Source organism: Pseudorca crassidens, chromosome 19 (genome assembly GCF_039906515.1).
Source record: "Pseudorca crassidens isolate mPseCra1 chromosome 19, mPseCra1.hap1, whole genome shotgun sequence".
In the NCBI taxonomy this organism is placed as follows: Eukaryota; Metazoa; Chordata; class Mammalia; order Artiodactyla; family Delphinidae; genus Pseudorca; species Pseudorca crassidens.
The window spans coordinates 56,053,994-56,069,528 of record NC_090314.1 but is presented as its reverse complement, the minus strand read 5'-3'; the positions used below and the strand labels follow the sequence as shown (position 1 = coordinate 56,069,528).

Below are 15,535 nucleotides of genomic sequence, written 5' to 3'. Positions count from 1 at the left end.
CGCCCCGGTACGCAGGCCTCTCACTGTTGTGGCCTCTCCTGTTGCGGACGCAGGCTCCGGACGCGCAGGCCCAGCGGCCATGGCTCACGGGCCCAGCCGCTCCGTGGCATGTGGGATCGTCCCGGACTGGGGCACGAACCCGTGTCCCCTGCATTGGCAGGCGGACTCTCAACCACTGCGCCACCAGGGAAGCCCTGCTGCCTGTTTTTTGAAAAATTTCCCTCTGATGCCAGAAAATTTTAAATAGGTAGCGCAGCCTTCTATTCTACTTCTAGACAAAAGGCTTTAATTAAAAAAGCCTAGTTGATCAAACAGATTTGAAACTCATACTAGATTCATTTATCAACAAGTACGAATGACTCTTGGGTTTCATGGAGAGAAGAAATTTGTCATAAGACTTATTATTTTGGGCATGTGCCACCACAGCCTTACAGACATTCTAAGGACAGTAACGAGGACAGAGATATGTAGTTGTCAGGTCAGCATGTTTGCTGCAGATTTAAGTTATTCATGGTGAGTCAGTCAAGACGATCAGAGCAACTTCTTGAACTTGAAATGTGGCCAGTGAGACTGAGGGACTGAATTTTAATGTTATTTGCTTTTAATTAAATTTAAATAGCCGCATGTGGTTGGTGGCTGCAGGTTATAGAAGAGATGGTTCTGGAGTGCATTCCATTGAGTGGAATGGTAGGAGTTACCTTCATTATTCACATTCATTCTTTCCTCTCCCCTGCTCCCCACTTTCTTTTCTGGGTTCAATGTACATAGTCCAATTTGTGTATGTAAGTTAGATGTGCATTTGCTGGGACCCCTCTGTATAACGGAGAACAGTTAAGTACAAGTACAGTAAGTGACAGTCCATTGGTTTTATAGTCCTTTCTATTTTACTTCAAGTTTTTGTCCTTCACAATTTTGACTGGTTGGCATTTAAAATAACTCTTGAATTTTTGTGAGAAAATAATTAAATGGAACCTGTTACAGTTAATCTCTTAGATCAGGAGTGGGCACACGATGGCCTGCTGTCTGTTTTTGTACACAAGCTAAAAATCATTCTTACATTTTCTAGCGGTTGGGAAAAATTCAAAAGACTATTTTATGACATGTGAAAAGTATATGAAATTCAAATTTCAGTCTCTGTAAATACAGTTTCATTGGAACCCAACTGTACTCAATTTGTTCACATATTGTCTGTGGTAGTTTCTGTCCTCAAAAGGCAGAATTGAATATTTGCCACAGAGACTGGCCCAGAAAGCTGAAAATATTTACCATTTGGCCCTTCACTTATGGCAAAGGCTTGCCCACCCCTCTCTTAGATTTTTGAAGGCTTTTATGCAGAAATTGGAAACTCAACTTGAACACCGGACCCTTTGAAAGTTTGATAGTAGAGGATAATCACTTGGATTGAAGCTCATTTGTTTGCATTTTGAATAATGTATTTATAGGCAAGGGATTTGTGAATGAATGAATAAAATTTAAAGCACTTGGAGCCACAGTTCCCAAACTGTGCTCTGAGACACCCCAGAGCACCCCAGTGCTATGGGATATTTTTAATTTTTGAGGAAGCATAGTGACACTCCACATTTCTTAAACACTGCAGGCTCCTAGTTCAGGTAGTTCACGGTTTCAGGATCGCACTGCATTTCTTTTGATGGTGTCGCATCTTGGTGAAGCTAGGGTTGCAGTGGTTGCTGTGCTAAAGGCAAGTGCCTCAGAGGAGTTGGTGTCCAACTCCAGGAAACTGGGGCAGCAGTGTGGCTCCAGCTTGATTCTTAAGAGGCGCGCGCACCCGCACGTAGTTCTGGTCATTTAGGAATGAAACAGAAACATCTTTTCCTTCAACTTAAGTGCATTATTTCTTTCAAATGCTTACTAAGTTATTAAGACACAAATGCTTTTTAAATTGTTTGGACCTACTAATCTAATAAATGGTATTTCTTTTGGCCTTGGGGCACTGTGAAAAAGTTGCTGAGATTCCAAGGGTGCTGTAAACCGAAATTTGGGAACCTCTGACACAGAGCACCAAGTGACAGTGCTTTAAAGGACAGATGACCCCAGATAAGCCAGTCAGAAATGTCATCAATGATTATCTTCAAGAAAATAAACCCGCTGGAAGTATGGAGCCCCCAGGCTATTGACTTAGATGTCAATCTTGAGATCTTTCAGAAAGTGACACAGTTGGACAAGTGTGGGTGGCTATCGTTTTCTAACCTAAATTAACATGCAGAAGATGCAGTTAATCAAGCATACTGATTATCCTTTGAGTTTATTTGAAAACCCAGTAACTTTGTCAGTCTATTAAATTGTGTTAACAAAAGTTTGCAGGTGGTCTTGCCTGGAAATTCTTGAAGAGGAACACATTACAAGAACTTTGAGGTACAGTATTCTGGAAGGCCTCGCTAAGTCACGGCTTTCACGATACAGCACCCACGTATGTGTTAGGTTTGGCAAGGAGAGAAGGGGTAATGTCTGCTCCGTCTTCCACCAGGGCCCACCTGAGACTGGCTTCCTGTTGTGCATTGTATCTAAAGCAAGAGCCCTGTGCTAGTCTTGCTTTAGCCAATGTGAACAAGCCAGTTTGTAAGCAGGTTTAGATGATTCTTTTTCTTCTAAGCAGAATTCTTTGTTTTCCTACTTGTTTTGACCTCATAGCGATGACTCAGATACTTAGATGCCATGGTACTTTTTGCTGAACATTATAAAATATTAACATGTAGACATTTCCCATGAACCAGGAACAGTTTGTTAGCAGGACAGTGACTGTCGTATGTGCAGTGTAAAATCGCAACCACGATTCACAGTATGTTGCAGGGAGAGTTCGGGGGTGGCGGGCGCTGTCCGGTTATACTCTATGGGTGACGTCCCAGTTCTTTGCTGATATTTGCCTGCTCCTCTGTTATACCCACTCCTTTGTTTCTTTGCTCGCTGATATTTTTTTTTGCGGGGGGGGCGGTCATGAACTAGTGCTTGTTTCTAGGACCCAAAGGATTAGGAAAATTTGTGGTAGAAAATCTTAAAATGGGGGCTTCCCTGGTGGCGCAGTGGTTGAGAGTCCGCCTGCTGATGCAGGGGACATGGGTTTGTGCCCCAGTCTGGGAAGATGCCACGTGCCGCGGAGCGGCTGGGCCCGTGAGCCATGGCCGCTAAGCCTGCGCGTCCGGAGCCTGTGCCCCGCAACGGGAGAGGCCACAACAGTGAGAGGCCTGCGTACCACTAAAAAAAAAAAAAAAAATCTTAAAATTGGTAGAACTCTCTAGGAACAACTTATGTGGCTGTTTGGGAAGAGACCATCGCCCTGAATTTGGGTTCAGAGCACTTCCATCCCACTCGTCATTCAGATCTGCAAGAATGCTGCCTTTTGGAGTAGAGTCAAGTACATGGGCATCACGAACCAGATATTTAAGAGATCAAAAACCCTAGTATTGGGACTTCCCTGGTGGCGCAGTGGTAAAGAATCCGCCTGCCAATGCAGAGGACACGGGTTTGATTCCTGATCCGGGAAGATCCCACATGCTGTGGAGCAACTAAGCCTGTGAGCCGCAACTACTGAACCCACGTGTCACAACTACTGAAGCCCGCGTGCTGCAGCTACTGAAGACCATGAGCCTAGAGCCTGTGCTCCGCAACAAGAGAAGCCACTGTAATGAGAAGCCTGCACATCCCAAAGAGTAGCCCCTGCTCACCACAACTAGAGAAAGCCTGCATGCAGCAATGAAGACCCAACGCAGCCAAAATAAAACAAAAAACAAAAAAACCCTACTACTGTTTTTTTCTTTTTGGATACTATTTTAAAATATCATAGTATGGATAAATCAGATTATTGACCTCTCTGTGGAATTAAAACTTTTTATGTGTGAAGTCTTTTAATTTTGTGGGTAGTTTTTACCAGGTCCTTTAGAATTGTCACTGTTGCCTGGTAATAGTCGTCCGAAGGTCCGTTAAGGGGCAGGTGGTAAAGGTGTGAGTGAAGTGCAGAGGACACAGACGGTCACTGGAAGTAGTGACTTTCCTTCATGCAGGCCTGACACGCCAATTGGCACAAAGGCCCTGAGTCTGTGTGCTGTTTCCCAAGAGAAGAGATGTGGATTTTAGAAGCAGTTCTGAAGTGTCTTATCCTTTAACAAAAATATTTCATGTTTAGGACCGTTGAAGCAAAGGAGTGGATTTATGAGTGAAAGAAACTGTGATGTGTTGGTGGAAAATTCCCCACGTTTCTTCTCAGTGTTTGCGCATTCCCCCTCTGTCGTGCAGAGTAACGTATGTTGAAATGGCTCATTTATCAAAAGTAAACAGAGCTGGTTTATATCATTGTGCACTGTGGGAGTGCGTGTTGGGAGAAAGGGATACGTTCCTGGTAAAACTGTCTAAAATGTTTGCAGTTGCAAGAGTTTTGGTGCATGGTATGTGAGCAATGCATTCACCATCTGTTCTTTCAGCTCTAATTGTGCCCTCCACAATATTCATCAAAATCACATTTCAACGAGGTTCTAGAAAAGAAATCAACCTCTTATTGGGTTATGTGCCCTTTCCTTAGACATTATGGCACCATCGGTTGAACTCAAGTCTTTTCCAGACTAAGTATTGCCGCTGGAAAAAGTGTGTTATGTGTGGATACCAAGGGGGAAAGGGACGGGTGGGGTGGATTGGGAGGTTGGGACTGACACTTATACACGATTGATACTATGTATGAACTAGACGGCTAATGGGAACATAGTGTATAGCACAGGGAACTCTACTTAATGCTCTGCAGTGACCTAAATGGGAGGGAAATCCAAAAAGGAGGGGATGTATGCATGTGTGTGGCTGATTCATTTTGCTGTGCAGTAGAAACCAACAGAACATTGTAAAGCAACTATACTCCAATAAAAATTAATTTAAAAAAAAGTGTTATCAGGACCATGGAATTTGAGGTTGTCTAAGATGAAATTCATAATTTAAACGTCAGATATGTTTGATCTTAAAGGGAAATGGCTTGGAGTATATTAAATTTTTATATATATCTTTTTAGTTTTAGTATAATCATTTTATTTCCTTGTTTGATTTTACCGGTGGGTATCCAGCCTGTTGTTGTGACTTGATACACTGGTCTATCTGAAGACGGGTGATTGAGGGAAATGACTGGGTTAAATGCAGCACTTACTACTACAGCTGTGTGTGCCATGTGACCGTTGTTCCTTTGTTGGTCTTGTACTGGTTTGAAAATAGCTAATATGATAGGGTTGTCAATAAGTATTTGGATGAATGAAGTATATCATGACTAACTGGATTGTAACTTTTCTTTAAAAGGGCTCAGATTTCTACAAATTTTGGTTTTATCCATATCTTGTTGAGTATGAACACATTTATTCACAAATGGCCTGTGATTTGGAACCTCGGCTTAGGGGTGGAGTGCGAGGGCCCACCGAGGGCTGAACTGGGACAAGGTGCAGTGCCAGGCCCCGGGTTCCCTGGGCAGTTGTCACGTTTCACGTCTGGAATTAGCTTGGACGTTTGTCTGCTCTTGAGTTTCCGCCACAGACGTGGAGCTTGCCGCTGTCGGGGCAGCGACCCTCGCGCTCTAGCTGCTCCCCGGGGCTCGTCCAGCTTGGCTTCCTTTTGGTTCTGCTCCTGTCCCTGCCACCAGGGATGTTTCCTTCCCTTTGGGTTACTTCTGTAAAGCTGCCCACCCTTGAAGACCCCCGGCAGACGTACTTCCTCCGAGAAGCCTCTGGAACCACCCAGCCGGGACGTTGTTGTCATACAGCCCCTTCGGTGGTGGCTCACCTCTCCCTGGGGCCTCTCTGCTGCCCTTGTATACAGTCGTATGTTTCTGTGTCTTCCACTCGAGTGTTTTCCAGAACCTTAGCCTAGGGCTGCGTTATGGTAGGCCCTCTTTACGTAGCTGTTGTTTTGAGACTCCGTGAATTGTAGAAATATAACTCTGAGGGACTTTGATCAACTTGCCATGTTTTCTTGATATGTTGTATATTTCTTTGAACACTGGCACCTTCTAAGAGAGACTTAAGCCATGGTTAGCTTTTTCACTTACTGATTCTTTCCAGGGTGGAACCCTATCTGTTCATGAGGGTCAAGCCTGGTGCCACAGGATAGACAAGTTGAGGGAAAGCAACGGGCTTAGTTTGTTGGCTAAATTGGGTATGAACATAGTTCAATTTAAAGGTAGGTTCTTTAAATGGAATTTCTTTTAAATGGGTTTTCCTGGCACTATGCAGTGTTAAGCTCATTAATGCACAAGTTGAAATGTCTTCACTAAAATATGGTTTTCTTTGGCACAGTACCAGCTTTTAATATGTCACAATTGCATTCGGAGGTTGGTTAAAAACCGAAAGTACTGTTTCCAAGCTCCCAAATTGCAGGCTCAGAACCCTTTTGAAGGAGGAAGAGTGGGTGTAGGAAGGTGGGGGGGAGTTGCTACCCAGGAGCAGCTCTCCTCTCAGGGGCAAGTGGACAAGGCTTTAGTGCTGCTTCTACCATTGAAACGATCACTAAGTTAGACAAAAAGAGTGAGCAAATGACTACAGTGGTTATTCCTCTTCCAAAAGTAATTTTTCCTTTTAAGAGGAGACATCAAAGAACATTTCTCCCCCTCTGAAGAAACTACTTCTGGAAGAGTTACTTTTGTTCAGCCTTTCTTGATTTTTGTATTTGTTAAATATCGAGTGTGATTAGGAAATGACTTGATAATATTGCAGATAGTTGGCAAAAAAATAAGACATTTGAAAGTTACCTCTGCTCTTCTGACGCAGTGGTTGGAACCTGGTGAGCGTTGAAATATGGGGTTCTTCCTCACTTCTCTCCTAGAGATTTCTTCCTGCGGAGATAAAATTGAAGGCCTGCTAGTGTGGGCTCTTTGGACCAAACAGGGTTTTATAAAAATAGGGAAGCTTCATAAAATCCGGATTGCTGGCTTCTCTTGAAAAACCATAAGCTGGAGCTCCCTGGGCCTGCGTCTCCTCCGAGCTGCAGTGGACGGCCGCGGGCAGGAGGCCCCACAAGGAGGAGCAGGTGCGCCTTGGGTTAGGGCTGTGGGCAAACCTAAAAGTTGTGTACATTTTCACGTATAAAATGGGACAATGTTGTATTTAATCAGTTACTTGGAAAAGCACTGTTGGTTTACGTGAGGACTTCCCCCCAGGGTTACCTTTTCCTATTAATATTTTTCCCAGCTTTCTAATTTGAAAAATTTCTATTAAAAAACAGTTGAAAAAGGAACTTCCCTGGTGGTCCAGTGGCTAAGGCTCTGCGCTCCCATTGCAGGGGGCCTGGGTTCGATCCCTGGTCAGGGAACTAGATCCCACATGCAGCGACTAAAGATCCTGCATGCTGCAACAAAGATCCTGTGTGCCGCAACTAAGACCCAGCGCGGCCAAATAAATAAATATTTTAAAAAAGGCAACAACAAATGTCATTTAAAAAAAAAGTTGATAAAGTATAGTGAGCACCTGTATACATTTCACCCAGGTAAATTAACACATTTGCTTTATCTCGCTTTTTCACACACACACACCATATATTTTTTTTTTTTGCAGAACCATTTGAAAGTAAGCTGCATATTAACACTTTTGCCCTAAATACTGAAGAATAGATGTTCTCCTTACATAACTGTCATCATTATCACACCTGAGAAATTTGACACTGATAGAATAATATTATTTAATAAGGAGTACATAGAGTTATTTTTATTCCAATCCAGGAACCAGGACAGCATTGCATTCCATAGTCCTGTCTCTTCAGTTGTCTTTATTGTAGACACGTCCCTGCTTTCTTTGTCCACCTTTCAAGACGTGGACAGTTTTTCTTTTCTAAGCGTCCGGGCTGGTTATTTTGTAGAATATTCCACAATTTGGATTCGTCTGATTGCTCCCCACGATTAGCTTTAGTTTGCCCTTTGCGTCGTGAGGACTTCGTGGGTTTGTGTGTGCTTCCATTGCAACCATTGGATTGTCAGATTGTCCCAAGTGCAATCGTTTGGTTAAGGTGATGTCTACTAGATCTTTCCATTATAAAGGTACCATTGTGCCTTTGTCACTAATGATCGGCAGGACGATAATTTGAGACTGTGGTATCTTCCAGCGACTACCTTTCTGTAGCAACCATTTATGATCCTTGCCTGAATCAGTTATTATAAATTGACGGTTGCAGAATGATGATTTTTTCTAATTCTGTCATTCCTTCTATGATTATTAGGTGATCTTTTTCTGTAAAATTTCCTCCCCCGCCCATATTTCTTGAGGATCACTCTATGATTTATAAAGCTTTACCACCTTTTTTCTTTATGTTGCTCAAATTATCCCGGGATTGGCAAGTGGAACCCCTTCAGGCTGGTTCCCCATCAGTCATTGAGCACTTCCTTGATTTCTGGTAAGAAATACTTCAGACTAACCTTGACCTTTCCTTGCTCCAGACTTGTGATCAGCCATTTCTCCAGGGAGCACAGCTTCCTTTCTAGTAGGGAATGGTATTTAGGAAACAAGATCTGGATGCCAAGTTTGCTCATGGCAGCTGAGGTGTCATCACTTGTAGGCCCTTCCTGTGGATGGAGCTAGAACATATATTAATTATATTAATAATATTATATATTTTATTTTGAATAAAATCAGAATGCTGCTCTTTTTCAGAGGCTCCAGAAACTTTACAGGTTGTAGTTCATGCTGGAAAACTAGGGTACTGGTATCCTAAGCAGTTTCAGAGACTAAAGTTTGGTCAACTTCTTGTAGTCTTCCTTTTCCTTAACCCTCTAGAAAGTTAGGGTTTTCTATGCTAACAGTACGCAGGACTCATTAACCTCACATATCTCTGAAAGGCCAGGGTAAGTGAGCACAGAAGCAAAAAGCTGGATTCATTGGTTTATTTAGGAAGCTTTTATTCCGTATTTCAAAAAATGTTTACTGAACAGTGACTCTCTTCTTACTAGGCATTGAGTAAGGTCCTTGTTCTCCTGGATAATCAAAGAGAAAAAGGACTTGGTCTCTGCCCTGTGGCTGAGTGTCACCCTGCATCTGGTGGCAGGGTGACGGATGTGGAGGAAGGAGGGTAGATGCTTACCAACCACTTTCCACCACGACAGAGCTTTGGAGAGGAGCATACCGATTCCTGTATTAGTGGCTCGTTAGCCTGGATACCTCAGATGCCATTTGGTTGGGGCATACCGAGGTAAAAATGGATGTCTCTGCAAATATGAATCTGCATGGAGGGATAATTTTACAGGGAATGGAAAGTTTTTACTATGTTTTAAATTCAGGGCTAGCTTGTGTGGGTAATGCCTTATGCTGACCACCCTATTTCAAGAATTTAAAGATGTGGGTATTTTGAAAATGATATATAACAGGTACTTAAATAGGAGACATCCGAGCCTAGGTTGTTTCTTGCTAAGTGCTTACTCTACCTTTTATGTAACTTAAAAAGAATTGTTTTGTTTGAAGCCCTTGTATTCTCAGTTTCTTGATATGTCATAGTGCTGCAATGGACAAAGCCAGTTTTTTTTTTTAATGTAGTAAAATTTAAAATACTTTTAGTATTTTAAATAAATTTAAATAAATTTAAATTAAAATTTAATACTTTTAGTATTTTAATTAGTACTTAATACTAACAAATTTTAGGGCCTCGTGGAGGCCTAAATTATCTATGTTACGATCTCAGCGGCTGAATAAACTTCTTAAACGTTGTTTATTATAATATGCATTAAGGGAGTTATCGTGCGATTTATCATCCCATGGTAGCAGTCACGGAACTCAGAATGTATTTGAATGGCGGGGAGTACATAAGCATGAAGATTATATTTTCAACTCCCAAAGTAAAAACATTTAAAAAGTAAATGTAATTGGTCACCATGTGGGTTTTGCCTCCCTTCCTGACCATCTGGTCACATGGTAGCATTCCCTCCTTCCCTGCAGAAGAGGGCGGGGCCTCCTGTTGGTCCTGGTCTCCCCCCCCACCCCCGTCTTGCTCTCGGGGCCTGGCTACGCGGCTGGCGCTGAGCTGGGATGTTCCTTGTCACGGCGTCACTGCAGGCCCCCGTTTCCCTCCTCTGCCGGCTGTGGTTCTGTGCTCACGCCCCGAGGTATCCTCGAAGTCGCGCTCCTGGGGTCTCTTTCCTGGGAATGTTCTCCCCTCATCGCTGACTATGAGCAGCCCTTTCCATGCTTTGAGGCCCGGTGTAAATGCCTCCTCTCGCTGGAAGCCTTCCGAAGCCTCCGTCCCTCTGTTCCTCTAAGCTGTGTGTTTTCTTCTTCTTGAGCCCTTACAGCACTTGCTATTCTTAGGACACTCCTGTGTATTTCCCTGACACTGTTTCCCGAACTGTCCGCTTCCTCTTCCCCTTCCTCCCATGTTGCCTAGCTTGGTACAGTATAAATATATAAAGAGCAGGAGGGCAGCATACATTTTTCAGATTGGGGTAACTTTATAATGTTATGGAGAGAAGATGAGATACCAGAAAACTGAGAATTACTTGGAATGAAATGGTCGTGAACATCCTGGGTGGAGGAATTGCTAGGTCACTCTGGTGTTTTACAGGGTCTTCTGTGACCGCTCGTGTGATGAGTGTACTTACGTTCAAATGGTCGAGCCTGTTGAAGGGGAACTTCAGGGAACTTCTCCAAGAAGGCCAACTTTTTTAGTATGATGGTGTTCTGAAACCACGTGCACCTTGTTAGAAGTGCAGTCAGAGCAGTCTGTGCCATTTCCACACTTTCATTAATCTTTCAACACCGTAAATTTCTTCCTTAAATCTGTGCTTGCTTGTCATTAAAGATGGGGTGTCTCAATTCCCCTTGCCTCCGTTTCTACTCCCGCCTAAGAGGGGAGTGGCGTCCGTCAATCTAACATGACAACATCTCACGGTACCGTCCTTTATTATAGGGGGAGCAGAACTGCGAGGCGAGCCCTGGGCCTTTTTTAGGTTTCTTCTTACGGCCAGACACTTGTCATCCCATGCCCTGTGGTTTCCTGTGTTTGCACACCTGTGATCCTTTGGATGGCTTAGGTTTTAGTGTGAATTCAACAGTATCTTCGGTAATCTTCACAGATTGCTACAGAGCAAATTAAATCTGGTGCCTAAGTACATTTTCTAAAAGTTTGGATGAATTATGTAGCAAGTCTTTTTCTTTCTTTTTTCTAAATTAAGTTTTTTTCATTTTGAGATAATGGTAGACTCATAGTATATTAATAACATATTATTCCCAAGGAATATTATGGAGCGATTCCATGTGCTCTCTACCCGTCTTCCCCAAATGGTAACATCCAGGGAAACTGTTGTACATCATCACAACCAGGATATTGACATGATGCAGTCAAGACAGAACATCTCCCAAGTGCCCCCGTCTTGTTGCCCTATTGTAGTCACACCCACTGCCCTCCCACCCCCCGCCCTTCTTTAACCCCTGGCAACCACTCATCTGTTATCCATTTCTATAATTTTGTCATTTCAAGAATGTTACAGAAATGTTTAAGTTCATGATCCACTTTGATATAATTTTTATGTAAGGTGTGGGGTTAGGTCGAGGGGTCGAGGCCTTTTTTTTTTTTTTTGCCTGTGGGTGTGTAATTTCTCCAGTAATATGTGTGAAAAGGCCATCCTTCTTCCATTGAATTGCTTTTGCAGCTTTGTTAAAAAAAAAAAGTCAGTTGGCATGTTTGTGTGGGTCAGCTTGTGGCTCTCTGCTCTGTCCGTTGACCTGTGTGTCTTTCCCTCCACCCGTGCACGAAGCCTGGATTCCTGTAGCCGTGTAGTAAGCTTTAATCCCCAGGAGAGGGATGCCTCCCGATGTGGTCTTCTTTTTCAGAATTGTTTTGGCTATTTTCGTTCTTTCTCCTTTCCATATAAATTTTTAAATCTTGTCTATAAGCTACAGAAGAAAATCTTGCTGTGATTTTGATAGGAATTTGTTAAAACTCTATATCCACGTGGAGAAAATTGACGTCTTTACTATATTGAGTCTTCCAGTCCATTAACGTTGAATGTCTTTTTCTTTTTAAAATCATGAAAGCTTAAGGTGTAAAGATGAAGATGGCTGTGATGTAACGTGTTGCCATGTATTAAGAGGTGATTTTATTCCAGGGAGACTGTCAAAGACAGACTGTCAGGTTGCATCTTTGTTCAATTCCTTTTTTAAAAAATTTTATTCATAGGCCTATGAAAGGAGGTTCCCTACGTGTCCTTTGATTCCGATGTTTGTGGACAGTGACACTGTGAATGAATTCAAGAGTGAAGATGGGGCTATTCATGTTATAGAAAGGCGCTGCAAACTGGATATAGATGCCCCTAGACTGTTGAAAAAGGTAACTGAAAAGGACACCTTAAAAGGCAGTCCCCCCAAAACCAAAATGAACTTATGCTTATAGCTTCTGTTGCTCTTGTTATTAACCCGTTTTCTTTCTGTTTCTGTTTTAAAGATTGCAGGAGTCGATTATGTTTATTTTATCCAGAAAAACTCACTGAATTCTCGGGAACGTACTTTGCACATTGAGGCCCGTAATGAAACGTTTTCTAACCGCGTCATCATCAACGAGCACTGCTGCTACAGCGTGAGTAACCGGCGCTCAGGCAGAGGCGCAGAGTGTGCTGGCGCGGAGCTTCTGAGAGTTGTTTGGCCACTGCTTTAAGCAGTGCGTGAGGGCTGCCTCTGTCTGAGAGGGCAGTTCTTCATCACATAAAGTCACCGGTTTCTGACGAGCGGGAGCGGCAGGTGTGGTGTACTGCAGGGTGGATTACATTGTTGTCGCAGTTCAGGTGGCCAAGTGATGGCCTGACTTGTTCTTTAATATGCCACGTCTTTTCTGGCCACTCTGACACTTTAGAAATGTGTATTGAGGGACCCAGGCTACTGTGTCCCCCGAAGATTGGAGCCGAGTGTGTTTATCTGCCCCCCGTCTTCACTGCTCACCACCCTTTTTCAAGAACTTCTCTGACCAGATTATTGGAAAAACCTAATAGGTCTCTCTGCTTCCACCCTTACTTTCCTACAATATATCCTCGACACTGAATCCAAAGTGATCCATTTAAAGTATGTCAGATCGTGTCATGCTTTCTTTGGGCTCAAACACCTGCAGTGTCTCTGCATTTCACTCAGAGGAAAAGCCCAGAGGCCTTGCAGTGGCTCGTGAAGCCCTGTTTTCTCCTCATCTCTCCTCTGCTGTCCTGCCTGCCTTGGGCACGGCCTGCCCGCTGTCTCGCTGGCTGTGGTCGTGTAGGCGAACTTCCCGGAGGACCTCTGCTCCTTCTGCCCCCAGACCTCCGCTTGACTCCCGTCCTTCCCTCCTTCCGGCTTCGCTCAGCTCTCCCCTTCTCGATGGAGCCAGCCCTGAGCACCCTGTTCGGTTCTGTAACCTGCCCTCTATCCCTTTAACCTGCACCAACTTGGCTTTTGTCCATAGTGCTTATCTTCAACAATGATATCATTTCTTACCTGTATGTTTGTGGCCAGTTGTCAGTCTCCTCCTGCTAGACTGGAAGCTTCACAAGGCAGGGATCTTGGTTTTGTTCATGGTGGAGAACATGGCTCGATGAATATGGTGAATGAATGACTGAACCAAGAACGAAAATGAAGCTCTCCTTCTAATAGTCACTTTTAGACTATTTTAGAAACATTATTTGAGCCTTTTCATGAATTTGAACCTCTCTGTGTAATTTTTCCATCTGCTGTTTTCATGATAATAACATCATTAGTAAAATAAGTGTTTCTCCTGGGTACCAGTTGACTGAGGAGCAAATGATATTCTCAGTTGTCAGTATAATTAGTGGGAATACTTTCTCTTTTACCTGCAGGTTCACCCTGAAAATGAAGATTGGACCTGTTTTGAACAGTCTGCAAGTTTAGATATTAAATCTTTCTTTGGTTTTGAAAGTACAGTGGAAAAAATTGCAATGAAACAGTATACCAGCAACATTAAAAAAGTGAGTCTGTCTTGGGATTTTAAGGAAGCGGGTGGGCGGGAGTCTCTTTGGGAGGCTGGGAACGGGTTAGTCAGGGCTCCCGGGGGTGGAAGGGGTGGGCGGGGCTGCAGGTGATGCTGGTCGCTGGGGGACTGAGGAGGAGGGGTCTGCGGGCGCTGGCCTGCCCCCCCCCCGCCCCCTTCCGGGCTTTCTGGGAAAGGTGAGCGCTGCAGTCAGGCCGGGCAGCAGCCCCCAGCAGCCCCGGGGCCAGCAGGGCCCTGCTGGGTGAAGGCGCTGCTGTCCTGAAGAGGCATTTCAGGGGGTCTCTCGGGTCCCAGGCGCTGAGAGGTGAGGTTCGTCTTCCTTGGAGTCTTCCTTTCCTTCTGGTTTTCATGCTGCTGCTCATCATTGTGGCAGTTGGGTTGCGAAACGTATCAGTATGTATGGGATTAGGGGTGCTTTCTGAAGGCTTGTTTTAAGTGCCACTGGAAAGCATTTGGATTGAGGCACAAAGCACATGTTGAGTACCAGTGTGGTAAATCAGTGCTTTTAACTGGTTATATAAAAAATTCCATCTTAGATATGATTTCCTAGACCTTTAGAGAAGAGGAAGTAAGATTATGAAAAAAAAAACAAGCCACAAAGGCATTTGGCTTTTCTTTTTCCTATTTATGTAACTCAGTTTTTATCATGGTTTTAAAAACCCGTGAGGGATGAATAATTTGAAAACTCAGTATATACTAACTTTAAAACCGCTTTTGCTTCAAAGGGAAAAGAGATCATTGAGTACTACCTTCGTCAGCTAGAAGAAGAAGGCATCACGTTTGTGCCCCGCTGGACTCCACCTTCCCTTGCACCCTCTTCAGAGATGTCCTCATCCTGCAAGAAACCAGCAGCGCCGTTGGCTGTAGTGGTCCCAGACCCTGCGCTAAAGGAAGGGCTGAGCAGCGAGCCCCTCAGCACCCCGAGCGGGGTGCCTGAGCCCGCGGTGGGGACCCCTGACGGTGGGTCTGAGCGAGGCTTCGCTCTGAGAGCAAGACTCCAGGCTTACCTCGAGCCATTGCCTCTCGGGACGCTTAGAGGTTACACGAGCAGAAAATTGATCTCGTTACTGTCCCCTTTCCTCTGGCTTATATAACACATTGATTTTATTTTTCTCTTAGAATGAAGAAACTTCCTTCTAAAAAAAAAATAAGTTTTTCTTATTTTTATGAGTTTTTAAAAAATGGGCAGGAAGGGACGTATCAAGTTATTCTTTTACTGAGACCAGGAAACGTTTTTCATTTCAGTTGAAGGTATCTTCAGGGAATTGTAAGGTAGGAACTGATCTTTCTAACACAATTATATCATCACCAAACACATTTTAGGCTTACTAGATTCAAGGCACGTTCTAAGCACTTTATGAATGTTCACTCATTTCATGATCGTTCCTTTTAGGTAGGAAATGCTTACTGTTCACATTTTATACATGAGTTAACTGAGGCTCAGTGCGGGCTCCACCACGCTGTGCCGCCTTTCTCGTGCGTTATGCCCGTGCGCGTGCACGCGCACACACGCACACACACCTCTTTTTTATTTCTCATACTTGTGCCCATTGTAAAATAAGAAAATACAAGAAAATTCTGCCCTCATAAGTTTTGTTGAATTATTGGCATTTATCTTTCC

The 15,535-nt window shown here is 43.7% G+C and overlaps 1 protein-coding gene across 1 annotated transcript in view; it reads left to right on the top strand.

Annotated features, from left to right (window-relative positions):
* SEC14L1 (SEC14 like lipid binding 1) overlaps nucleotides 1–15,535 on the top strand; it is a 52,006-nt gene that overhangs the window by 22,298 nt on the left and 14,173 nt on the right. Inside the window, exons 3-6 of the mRNA XM_067716702.1 lie at nucleotides 12,127–12,276; nucleotides 12,391–12,522; nucleotides 13,763–13,891; nucleotides 14,640–14,874. Of these exons, the coding sequence (XP_067572803.1) occupies nucleotides 12,127–12,276; nucleotides 12,391–12,522; nucleotides 13,763–13,891; nucleotides 14,640–14,874 (646 nt within the window). The remainder of the gene's footprint in view (nucleotides 1–12,126; nucleotides 12,277–12,390; nucleotides 12,523–13,762; nucleotides 13,892–14,639; nucleotides 14,875–15,535) is intronic.